This window comes from Manihot esculenta, chromosome 3 (genome assembly GCF_001659605.2).
Source record: "Manihot esculenta cultivar AM560-2 chromosome 3, M.esculenta_v8, whole genome shotgun sequence".
Taxonomy (NCBI): Eukaryota; Viridiplantae; Streptophyta; class Magnoliopsida; order Malpighiales; family Euphorbiaceae; genus Manihot; species Manihot esculenta.
In genome coordinates, this window is record NC_035163.2 from 29,664,955 (window position 1) to 29,678,228 (window position 13,274).

Sequence of the window (13,274 nt, forward strand, 5' to 3'; positions counted from 1 at the left end):
CAGTTCAATAAAATTTATGGTTCAAATTATAGTGTACTGCTGAATCAAACCATAAATTTTTAATTCTGATTTGTGTCATCTTCCACTTTCTTAAAAAAAAAAAAGAAAGAAAGAAAACTCTTTTATACATTAAGACAACTGTAAGAATTTTTTGGTTAAAAAAATAAAGGAAGAATGTATAGAAAGTAGCCCCATAGTATGGAGTTTTAGTAGTAAATTATTAAAATTTACATGTGCCATTGTTGATTACTCGGAATTCACATATTATCCCGTTGTTAAAATAAAATAATTGAAAAATATAATTAAATTGATTTCGATTTCAATATAACTTTATTTTTTTATTTTAATTTGATTCAATTTCAGCCAATTATACTATTATAATTTTTTAAAATAAAATATTGAATCGACATAATGTTGGTTTAATTAAAATAAATAGAGAAAATAGGACAACTCCAATTTGAAACCACCTATCCAATTCTGGTATGAATTAAACCAACTCGATTACGAATTGATTTAGTATTCGAATCAAACAAATAAAAAGGAGAAAATGAATATGCTTCTCCAAGAAGATGCTGATTGAATTAAAGCAGCAAGTTCCACTTACTTGCCAAGTTGCCAACGATCCAAGTCTTCCTCTATCGGGCCTTTTTTATTTCCCCAGGTCATGAGCTTCAGCTGAAAAATACACGGGATGATCGATTATAAGAACTCACCCACCAAAGCTCATCCAAGCCATTACTCGGTACCTTATTTAAAAAAAAAAAAAATTTCCTTTCCTAGTTTCAGAGTCATCTTTTTTACTGCCTCATTGTTCCATTTCCTGCTGCTCAAATTATGTTGACCATTCTCCACGAAAACATTTCCATGCAGAGTTTATTCGATGTCCCCAGTTCTCGTAGCAAACCCAACAAAAGATGGCATCTAGCTTTTACTGCTATCTACTGTTGTAGAACCATATACTATCTGTCCAAATATGCAATAATCAAGAAAAAGGGTAGTAAGATTTCCCCCTCTCCATCTTTTATTATACTCGATATTCAAGCAGGCGACATCTGCTTCAAGCTTCATCAAGCAAGTCTAACTGAGCTTGTAAAAAAGAAAAATCTTGACCAGTTTCTAAAATACGGTGGGGTTTCTGGTGTTGCATCTGCAATTCACACAGACATAGAAGCAGGCATCAGCGGCAACTCTCAGGACATTGCTCACCGACGTGAAGCATTTGGTTCCAACAAGTATAAGAAACCGCCAACAAAGAGCTTCTTCTACTTTGTGGTAGAATCTTTTAAGGATCTTACAATTGCCATTCTTTTGGGCTGTGCAGCTCTTTCTCTTGGATTTGGAATCAAAGAGCATGGTCTAAAGGAAGGCTGGTATGATGGTGGAAGCATTTTCATTGCTGTGTTTCTTGTCATTGCTGTCTCTGCTGTAAGCAACTATAGGCAAAATAGACAATTTGACAAGCTATCCAAAGTCAGTAACAATATCCAAATTGAAGTCGTAAGACAAGGTCGGCGACAACAGGTCTCAATATTTGAACTTGTTGTGGGAGATGTTGTTTGTCTCAGCATTGGGGATCAAGTGCCTGTTGATGGACTGTTCATAGATGGGCATTCCTTGGAAATTGATGAATCCAGCATGACAGGGGAAAGTGACCATGTTGAAATTAATCATAACCAAAATCCATTCTTGTTCTCTGGAACAAAGGTTGCTGATGGTTATGGCAGAATGCTTGCTACATCAGTAGGAATGAACACAACATGGGGAGAAATGATGAGTCATATCAGCCGGAACACCAATGAAAAGACACCTTTGCAGGCTAGGCTTAACAAGCTCACATCATCCATTGGCAAGGTCGGTCTGGCTGTTGCTTGCCTTGTTCTTGTAGTCTTGTTGGTTCGCTACTTCACGGGGAATACACACGATGATAACGGAAATCAGGAGTTCAACGGAAAAAACACGAAGGCAGATGATATAGTTAATGCTGTGGTAGGAATTGTAGCAGATGCAGTTACAATTGTTGTAGTTGCAATCCCAGAAGGACTGCCACTGGCTGTAACACTCACTCTAGCTTATTCGATGAAGAGGATGATGGCTGATCAAGCAATGGTGAGGAAGCTCTCCGCATGCGAGACTATGGGCTCTGCCACTACTATTTGCACAGACAAAACAGGCACTCTTACAATGAACCTGATGAAAGTGGCAAAATTTTGGCTTGGCCAAGAATTAGTAGACCAGAGCACTTCTTCCATTTCCTCACATGTTCTTGAATTGATCAAACAAGGAGTGGCCCTTAATACAACAGGAACTGCGTATAAAGCCAATCCAGAAGCTGAATATGAATTCTCAGGTAGTCCGACGGAAAAAGCAATTCTTTCTTGGGCCATCCTGGATTTGGAAATGGATATGGAGGAACAAAAGCGGAATTGCATTATTCTCCATGTTGAAGCTTTCAACTCACAGAAGAAAAGGAGTGGAGTTTTGATAAAGAAGAAGCTTGACAACACGATCCATGTGCACTGGAAAGGAGCTGCAGAGATGATAATAGCAATGTGCTCAAGTTACTATAATGCTTCAGGAATAATGAAAGACCTGGATGATAATCAAATGAGCATATTCAAACAAATTATTCAAGGTATGGCAACTAACAGCCTTCGCTGCATTGCTTTGGCCCAAGCACAAATGTCAGGAGAACAATTTGAAGACGGAATGGAAGGGAAGAAACTAAAAGAGAACAGCTTGACCCTGCTAGGACTTGTGGGTATCAAGGACCCATGTCGACCAGGAGTGAAGAAAGCCGTGGAAGATTGCCAACATGCTGGAGTGGACATCAAAATGATCACAGGTGACAATATCTTCACTGCAAGAGCTATAGCCATTGAGTGCGGTATACTCAAGCCTGGCCAGGATATGTTCAGTGGAGCAGTAGTAGAAGGAGAAGAATTTCGCAACTATACACCTGAGGAAAGAATGGAGAAAGCAGATAAAATATGTGTCATGGCAAGATCTTCCCCATTTGATAAACTTCTCATGGTGCAGTGCCTCAAACAAAAAGGCCATGTAGTGGCTGTCACTGGTGATGGTACTAATGATGCACCAGCATTGAAAGAAGCAGATATTGGGCTGTCTATGGGAATCCAGGGTACTGAAGTTGCCAAGGAAAGCTCAGATATAGTTATTTTGGATGATAATTTCGCGTCTGTGGCCACAGTTTTGAGATGGGGCAGGTGTGTCTACAACAATATACAGAAATTTATTCAATTCCAGCTCACTGTCAATGTTGCTGCACTTGTTATCAATTTTGTAGCAGCAGTTTCAGCTGGTGAAGTCCCATTGACAGCAGTCCAGCTACTGTGGGTGAATTTGATCATGGATACACTTGGTGCTTTGGCTCTCGCTACAGAACAACCCACTAAAGAGCTCATGGATAAACCACCTGTGGGCAGAACTGAGCCTCTTATCACCAACATTATGTGGAGGAACCTATTGGCTCAAGCTTCGTATCAAATAGCTGTTCTCCTGACACTTCAATTTAAAGGCGAATCCATCTTTGGTGTCGAAGAAAAGGTAAATGACACATTGATGTTCAATACTTTTGTTCTCTGCCAAGTGTTTAATGAATTCAATGCAAGGAAGCTGGAGAAGAAGAATGTGTTCAAGGGGATACACAAGAACAAGTTGTTCTTAGGAATCATAGGGATCACCGTAGTCTTTCAGGTGCTGATGATAGAGTTTCTGAAGAAGTTTGCAGACACAGAGAGGTTGAATTGGGCACAATGGGTCCTATGCATTGGAGTGGCAGCTCTTTCATGGCCAATCGGTTGGTTTGTCAAGTCTATTCCTGTTCCAGAGAAACCAATTTTCGGCTATCTAAATTGGAAGAAGCAGAACTCAGAAAATTGATTGATCCTACTATTATTATTATTGATTTTTTTATCTTTTTATTATTCTTTTGCTAGGGTAAATAATTAAATATACACATTGCATAAATTGTTTTCATTCCCTTAGCAGATAAAATGCAACCATTGATTTATTGGCATGTTCTAGCCAAATCCCAGAAAGCCATTCAAAGGATTGGAGTTGCTCTTTGGACGAATTACACTAAAATCCATAACTTCTAATACATATATACCGTTGATGGGCCTAATAGAAAACTCTTGGATCAGGGAACTATCAGCACAAACAGATCTAGCAAGTACAAATACTATTATTTTTCTATTAGATTTTGAGAAAGAGTATAATGTGTTTAACCGTACGTTTTAGTTTAATATATACTATGGTGCACTTTAATATAAATTTCCTATTATAATTTTTTAATAATATATTTTAATATTTTTTTTTAATATTCACGGGTTTAGTCTGATAGTAAATATGTAAGTAAATCTGAGAGATCTTATATTCTACTCTCCAAATCTTCATTCCCCATTTAAAAAAAATATTTTTTTTCTAAATTTTAGATTTTAAAATTATTATATAAAAGGTTTATTAATAATATTGTCTTTAGCTGATGAGTGGTCATTGTGTAGTTGTTATTCAAGTAAACTTGCTTTATTCAGTACCGATAAAAATTCGTTGAGCATGAAAATTGACGAATAAGAAGTGGGATCATATGGAGTTGGAGGAACTTCATTGGTCTTCAATTTGTTTTTGGACTTCAATCAAACAGCAGCCTTTTGCCAACGTTGACAAATGAAAGCTTGTTGAGCAGCAGCCTTCAATCAAATAGGGTGGAAGAAATTAGACATAAGCCAAAGGCCCTTATACAAAGAACAGTGAGTGAGTCGAAATATCTCCCAGCGTAATGATAGAAAACCACATGGTAGGTTTAAGGATGAAAAACTCACATCATCTCACTCGATGTCCAGGACTTCCACATTACAATTGCGCAAAAAAAATAAGTGAAAAAAAAAAGCTTTCACTTGATTCTGTCTATTAAAATAAAATGGAGAAATAAAGTTATGTCTTAATTGTGAGCCGTATTGTTTAAATTGAAAAAAATTGATTGATGTAAATTAATTTAAAATTTTATTTTTATTTTTTATTTATTTTATTTCGATTCGATTTTTAATTTTAAAATTTTCAATTATTTTGATTCAATTCAGTTCGATTTTAATAAAAAAATTAAAAAAAAAAAAACTTAACAGGGATAATATTATATTATTTTTAATAATATAAAAATATTAAATATAATTAAAATAAAAATATTTTAATTAAATTTTAAAATATTAAAAATAAAGTATAAAAAATAAAAAACATATTATAAAATAAAATCAATCAAATTGAATTAAATTCAACTAAATCAAATTAATTTCTATTTAAAATTAATTTAATTTGATTTTAATAATATTAAAATTTTAATTTTTAATTTATTTAATTTAATTCAATTTTAAATAAACCAACCAAGCGGTTTTTCCCCTTCATTGGCAAAATGCTGCTGTTTGATTGAAGGCAGAGCTCTGGCCTTCTCAGTCGGGCTATGTTGTTCCAAGCTTCGGCCCTTCTTCTGCCAATTCAATATAGTTATCTCTAGGGGAAAAACCCAATAACCCTTTCTTATATTTATAATAAAATAATTTTTTAAAAAATATAGAGAAAATCAATAACAGAAAAAAATTAATTATTTAGTTCCTTTATTTTTTTAAATAAATTAAATAATTTATATTTTTAAAAGGTTTATTTATTTAAAAATCACAATTTTATGAATTTTCGCTAGTTAAAATTTTTAATTTTGGCAAAAAAATTTCAATTTTTAAATTTATTATAATCGAAACAACTTCTTAAATTAATTTTAATTTAAGTTTTAAATCATTTTATATGACACACCATGTGTCATTATTTTTACTAAATTTGATTAACTTCAATTAAATTTTGATTAACACTTTACACCTTTAATTACTTATTTTTCTAGAGAATTAAGAATTTCAATTATATAATTTGAAACTTTCATATAATTAAGAGTTTAGTATCTTAATTAAAGTTTAATTCCAATTAATCAAATTGTTTATGAAATAAAAAATATTAGACATGTTAGTTTAAATTTAGTTAAAATTAATTTAAAAAATTAATATAATTATAATAAATTTAAAAATTTAGACTTTTTAATGCAAAATTAAAAATTTTTGCTATAAATGTGAAAAAAATAAAGTTTTGATCTTTTTGAACCAATAAACCTTTTTAAAAATTATTAATTACTAAATAATTATTATTTAAAATTGCATAAATTAAATAGTTATTATTTTAAAATTATGAAAATTAAATAATAATTTTTAATTACAGGTTAGATAATCATATTTTAAAATTATATATACTGACTAAAATTAAAGACATTTTAATTATTTTATATATTATTAAAAAAAGTAAAAAAATAATGGTTTAAAATGAAATGAACTAAATAATTAATAATTTTAAAAAATAAAGACTTTAATATATTTTTAAAAATAAAGAGATTAAATCATTAATTTTAGTTAATTACAGAGACTATATAATTAACTTTCCAAACTGAAAAAAGAATTGCTAAAAAAAAACAAAAGGTAATTGCAAATGAAATAATCCGTGGGCAGGCGTATTAATTTTGGTTCCTTCAATGATTTTTGCATTGCCTTTTAGGAAGTGATTGGATTTTGGAGGGAAGATTCCTCTGTTCTGTTTCCACATTCCAGAAGCCAAGCCACACCAGTATGGAACGAAACGCAAGTGGGAGGGACGGAGAGCTTTCCCGCGTTGGACAATTTGACAACAAAGTTTGCCATGCATCCATTCCAATAAACGGCAAATGAAGAGGATTTTGATTTATCTATGACCCTTATATTTGATTTCTCACCCTAATATTTGTTTTCTCACGCGTTTTGGGCTCTATGGTTTTATCTAATCAACCTATTTCTATTTTTAATAAATACACTAAAGGAGATAATGTTATGTTTTGTTTGGCTCTGCGTCGATAAGGTCAAGACTCCAGAGAAGATGTAATCAAGTTCGCGTTGATGGTTAGTATTTGGGGGTTTCATTCTATTTTTTGAAAAAGACTAGGAAAATTCACGTGCCTCCGCTGCATCAATCCATTCACTCTTCAAAGTAAAATTCACAAAAAGTTTATAAATGCAATAAATTTAAAATCATTTTATGAAAAAAATTTAGACATCTATATAAATAAAATGAAAATGAATCTACAAAATCATATATATTTACTCTCTAGATCTATATAAATTCAATCTATACAAAAATTATCCATAGATTCATAGCCTTCCTTTCGTTTCACTCTCTCTCTCAAATTTGGAGCATTCGTAAGGGAGAGCGAAAAAGTTTTCATTTTGGAGGCAGAGCCAAGAATTGCACAGTGGTAGACAAGAAGAGGGATAATATATATATTTTTTATTTATTTACTTAACACAGTAAAATTAATTTGATAATTTTATCAAAGACATACCTGTGAGATATACTTCATGAAAGACCTACTAATTTTGCATGTAAGAATTACTGCTTCTTTTGTATTAAACATGGGAATTAGGTCTAAGTAAAAAATATACTATTTAAAGCAATAATACATGTTAGCAACAAAAACAATATTTCAACTTTACAGCTTCGCATATAGCAAACAATCTTATTTTCCAGGTTAAAAAACTAACTAAATTATAAATATAATATAACGAAGACCTCCAATTATTTCAATCTCAACCGCATATTTTTGTACTTGATCACAATCCACAAGAGCAAGATTTGCAATTCCTGTCTATAAAATCAAGAACCATAATGAGAAGTTGAGGATGAACAAAGGAAAGAGTTAATTAATAAACTAAACAAACAATCACCAAAAGAGAAACAACAAGACACCAAGAATAAAACCATTTAGTAAGCAAATTAACACCATAGAATTGCAACATCCTAGCCATCCAAAAATATGCAGTTCCAAACAAAAAAAAGCCGCCGAATGATACACACTCACAGTACTTTGAAAAAATAAATAAATAAATAAAACACAGACTGAAACAAATCTATTGGGTACCACTACCCAAAACGACAATGCGACACGGTTTACTACGGACCATGATTGCCACTTGCAACATAACTACTTCCTGCTCATTTAAAAAGAAAAAGGAGATCTTGGCTTTCCATTATCATTTTTTTTGTTTTCCCTTTTCATTTTTGTTTTTATTTCTAAAATCTCTTTCTGGTAATAAAACACGCACGCTTAGAACCACAAGACAAAATCCGCACTCCCGGCCTCAGCCGTAACGCGTCTTTATATATTTTTTTTAATTATTTTTTTTTCGGCAGTTTACAGTTTGGATACTCATAGCCTGTAAGATTGCTCCTTTATTATCCTATTTCAAGCGCTCATTATTAAATAATTCGTCACCTTCCACATCGGTAGGCATCCGAAAGAAAAACACTTACTTTCCTGTCTTTGTTACTGCACTTCCAAATCTTCAGCTTTCGTTTCTTTTCCCTGTTTCTTGGTTCACCAATTTGTTCTTATCCTGCTGCTCTCTTGTTGATTTGAGCGTCTCCTGGGTGCTATTTGAAACAATGGGTACCAATCTCTGTCACAACTGGGTTCAATCCCCCACCAGCAATAACAAGCACCGCAAAAAATGGCGCCTCGCCTTTGATGCCATCTTCTTTTCCAGAACACTGCTCCATATTGCCAAAAACGCTGTCAATCAGCAGTTAAATGTCAAACTATTACGCACTTTCTCCTACACTGCAATAGATATCAAGACACAGACTGATCGCCTTGATAAGGTAAGTCTCTCCAAGCTTGTGGAGGAGGAAAGTCTCGACCAACTTAGAAGTTTTGGTGGTGTTGATGGTGTTGTTGCAGCCCTGAAAAGTGATGCAAAGAATGGCATAAAAGATGATAATTTGGATGTTTACGATCGACGAATGACCTATGGTTCAAACAAGTATGTAAGGCCACCTGCAAGAAGCTTCTTCTACTTTGTGTTAAAGGCCTTCAAAGATCCCATGATCATCCTCGTGGTTGTGTGCAGTGCCCTTTCACTTGGGTTTGGTATTAGAAAGCATGGACTGGCAAGAGGATGGAGTGATGGAGGCAGCATATTTCTTGCTGTTTTTTTAGTCATCATCGCATCTTCTGTCAGCAACTTCTGGCCCAACAAGCAATTCAACAAGCTTTCCCAAATCAGTTACTCTATGAAGGTGGAAGTTGTCAGAAGCGGGTGGAGGCAGCATATCCCAGTAGATCAAATTGTTGTAGGAGATGTTGTCTGTCTAAGGACCGGAGATAAAGTTCCCGCTGATGGTCTGTTCTTACAAGGCCATTTATCAATTGATACTTCGACCCTGAAAATGAACTCTGACATCATGGCCGTTAACCATCACCTGAAGCCCTTTTTGTGTTCTGGCTCTATGGTGACAGATGGATATGCTCTAATGCTTGTCACATCTGTTGGCATAAACACAAAATGGGGCAAGATGCTTAGCACAAAATGGGAAGATCCACATGAAACAACACCCATACAGGCTAGGCTGCAAATAATAACTTCTTTAACCAGTAAAGTTGGCTTGTTGGGAGCTTCATTGGTTTTCCTGGTATGGTTGGTTCATTACTTCAAGGGGGATATGAGAAACGGATATGTGGCAGGCAAGACAGAATTTCATGAAGTTATCTGTGAGATGATTGGGATCCTAGCCGCTGTGATCGCTATTGCAGCAGGAGCAGTCGCAGAGGGCTTACCACTGGCTGTTTTAATCACTCTTGCTTATTCAATGATAAGTATGACAAGTAACCAGGCTATTGTAAGAAGACATTCTGCCTGTGAGGCAATTGCCTCAGCCACCACTATCTGCGCGAAATTGAATCATATGGTAGTAAGAAAGTTTTGGTTAGGGCAAGGATTCATTGAACAAGGTGCTTCCTCACAGATTGCGCCAACTATCATTAAATTGCTTCACCAAGCAGTTGGTCTGCACACAACTCAAACCCCTTCAAAAGATTCCTCATTCATTTGGAGTCCAACAGAAAAGGCGATCATTTGTTGGGCCACCCAAGAGATGGGCATGAATACTCGGGAAATAAAGGAAACCTGCAGCATTCTACATGGTGAAGCATTTAATTCAGCAAAGAGACGCAGTGGGTTTTTGGTGAAGAGGAATAATGATAATACAATCCATGTGCACTGGAAAGGGACACCAGAGACCATACTAGCCATGTGTTCGCAATACTATGACACAACAGGTATTGCCAAAGCCATTGATTGTGAAACAAGGAAGAAACTGAATCATGTAGCTCAAGTAATGGCAACTGATGGACTTCAATGCATTGCTTTTGCACATAGAAGAACTTCCACAGATCTTTATGAAAGTGGAATATCCCATCAGGTAATAGAAGATGACTGCTTGTCCTTCATAGGCTTAGTTGGTGTAAAGGCTCTATGCCAGCCTGGCCTTCCAAAAGCTGTAGGAGATTGCCAATATGCTGGAGTGAACATCAAAATGGTAACAAGAGATGGAGCTTCAATTGCACGAGATATAGCAACTGAATGTGGGATACTCAAGCCCGAGCAGAACATAGAGAGTGAAGTAGTGGAAGGAGCAGAATTTCAAAATTACACACACGAGGAGAGAATGGCAAAGGTTGATAAAATTCGGGTTATGGCAAGTGCCTCTTCTTCTGACATGCTTCTTATGGTTAAATATCTGAGACAAAAGGGCAAAATAGTGGCAGTTATTGGTACTGACACAGAGGATGCAGCTGCTCTGAGGGAAGCTGATATAGGCATCTCTATAGGGCTTCAGGCCACTGATACAGCAAAAGAGAGCTCTGACATAGTCATATTGGATGATGATTTCGTTTCTGTCGTTAATGTTTTGAAATGGGGGAGAACTATGCTTAACCAAATCCAGATATTTGTGCAGTTCCAGCTCAGTCTGAGCATTACTTCACTAGCGATAGACTTAGTGACAGCAGTTTCAGCAAGTGAGCCACCGACCATCAAAATTACAGCAGCCATCTCAGCTGGAGAAATCCCTTTTGCAGCACTACAAGTTTTGTGGGTGAAGCTGATCATGGGTACATTAGCTGCTCTGGCTCTTGCCATAGGGCAACCCTCCAAGGAGCTCATGAAGTGTCCAGTGGATGGAAAACCTCTTATAACCAACATCATGTGGAGAAATATATTAGCCCAAGCTATCTACCACATAGCTATCCTATTGACCATACAGTTCAAGGGCAAAGCAATTTTTGGCGTGAATGATGGGGTAAAAGACACTCTGATGTTCAATACTTTTGTTCTTTGTCAAGTTTTTAATAAATTCAATGCAAGAGAGCCAAAGAAGAAGAACATCTTTAAGAGGATACACAAGAACAAACTGTTTGTAGGCATCATAGGGGCAATAATTGTTCTTCAGGTCGTGATGGTGGAATTTCTAAAGAGGTTCGCAGGTACAGAGAGGCTGAATTGGGGGCAATGGGGTGCTAGCATTGGAATAGCAGCTATGTCATGGCCAGTTGCTTGGTATGTCAAGTGGATACCTGTCCCAAGCAAACCATTTTTTAACTATCTAAAGTGGAAACATTAGGACATAGAAATACAACTAGTAATCCTTAGGGTTTGTTTTATAGTTTTATGAGCATCTGATAGTGCCCTTGTACGCAGAACAAAACAGGGTTTAGATTTTGTACAGTTTCATAAATATATAGTTTGTTTCCTCAAATCAGGGTAGCTTTTACAATGTCACACCCTTTGGTTGGAACAAAATCAAGGCAAGGATGGCAAAGAAGCAGATTTTTCATGAACAATTAGTTTCAGCGGCATGTATCTATATGATCCTGCTAACTAGAATAAAGATTAGTTGTCAAACCAATCGTAGCAGAGCATGTTGGTAAGAGATTGCATCCATTAATTAAGATTAAGATTACAAAAGGATAAGACCAATGAACAAGAACAGCAAATCAAATGGAAAAATAGAGCTCAAGTCTTATATCATTTACGTAATGTAATTATCAGCAAACCTAAACAAATCCAGTTTTGAACAAGTGTAATATGCTAATTAGACTTCCTAATCAGTGTGTAATTTTAGCTAACATATAACACGCTTCTATTGAACTGTAACATGCTAAAAGTAGAACACATCCTAAATTTTTCATTAAAGATAAAGAATGGAAATTCAATGAAAATGGACCTGGTCGAATGCCCGAGTAACTTTTTGAACAGGATTAATTGACAGACCTACTTCGGCGTCGCTCTTCTTCAGTATCCTCCTGGGTCGTCACTCCAGCTCTTGTTCTCGCAGTGCGTTCTGAAGACTGAAGTGATAACTTACCTACCATGATTGATGGCGCACATGGAAATCCCTGTGATTGTCCCCTCACCTTCATAGAAAAATGGGATGGGCTCAGGGCCCATTGTGTACAACTTTCTGGGTCTGTGGAGATACTTAGAGCTGTTTAGTATTGAGTTTGAAAATAAGAAAAATATTTTTCAGAAAAACTTTAGATGCAATTAAAAAAATAATATTTTTTATTTTAATATTTTTAAAATTAAATTATGTTAAAAATAATTATAAATTATTATTTAATATTTTCTAAATAATATTTTTTATATTAATTCTAATATTAACATCAAATAAATTTTTATTATTATTATAATTATATTTAATCCATTTCATTTCCATTGACACCTTATAAAAAAAATGAATATCAATTTTACAAGTGATGCATTTTAAAATTTTGTCACTGAATTATAATTAATATAATGAGTATCAATTTTTAGGATGTATTATGAAATTTGTTCACTAATTATAATTACGTTAAATCGCATGGTCGAATCTTTAAAATTTTTTTAAAAAATTTTTTTGAACATCCTACAATTTCATATAATTATGGGAGAGTTAGAATTAACATTTGAATGGAAGATTTTCAATACATTTTAGTGTTATGCTACTACATAACCCAATTATATAACGGACTTAAATTATATAACAGACTTCCTATGTATCACGGTCATAGAGTTTTTAGAGACCAAAATTGTAATTTTTCAACATTAAAATTTTCAGAAAGTAATATTGGGATAAATTAGTAGAAATTAGTAGGAAGATAAGGGCCGAGACAATTTGTTGTAATTCCTTTCCATATATTTATTTTAGGGGATGTCATATAAGACATGTTGATGTCTCCTCCTGCCACAAGCCAAGTTGTTCGTAAGGCTCTTTAGGGGGGAGTGACTAGTTGCCCACCAGCAAGAGCTGGGCTCAGTTGGCTACCGTAGACCTACGGAGATCCCAAGTGGTGCTTCCACTCCTTGTAGACCGTCCCCTCT

At 34.7% G+C, this 13,274-nt stretch overlaps 1 protein-coding gene and 1 long non-coding RNA gene across 2 annotated transcripts; one reads left to right on the forward strand and one right to left on the reverse strand.

The window, feature by feature from the left end:
- Nucleotides 1-575: 575 nt before the first annotated feature.
- LOC110611003 (putative calcium-transporting ATPase 13, plasma membrane-type) lies at nucleotides 576-3,996 on the forward strand. Its single transcript, XM_021751098.2, has one exon. The coding sequence runs from the start codon at nucleotides 835-837 to the stop codon at nucleotides 3,898-3,900; it is 3,066 nt and encodes a 1,021-aa protein (XP_021606790.1). The 5' UTR covers nucleotides 576-834; the 3' UTR covers nucleotides 3,901-3,996.
- Nucleotides 3,997-7,461: 3,465 nt separating this feature from the next.
- Nucleotides 7,462-12,366, reverse strand: LOC122723331. Its single transcript, XR_006350238.1, has 2 exons — nucleotides 12,139-12,366; nucleotides 7,462-7,723 (listed from the first exon to the last, which is right to left on the reverse strand). It is a non-coding gene; the product is annotated as an uncharacterized LOC122723331 (long non-coding RNA).
- Nucleotides 12,367-13,274: the final 908 nt, after the last annotated feature.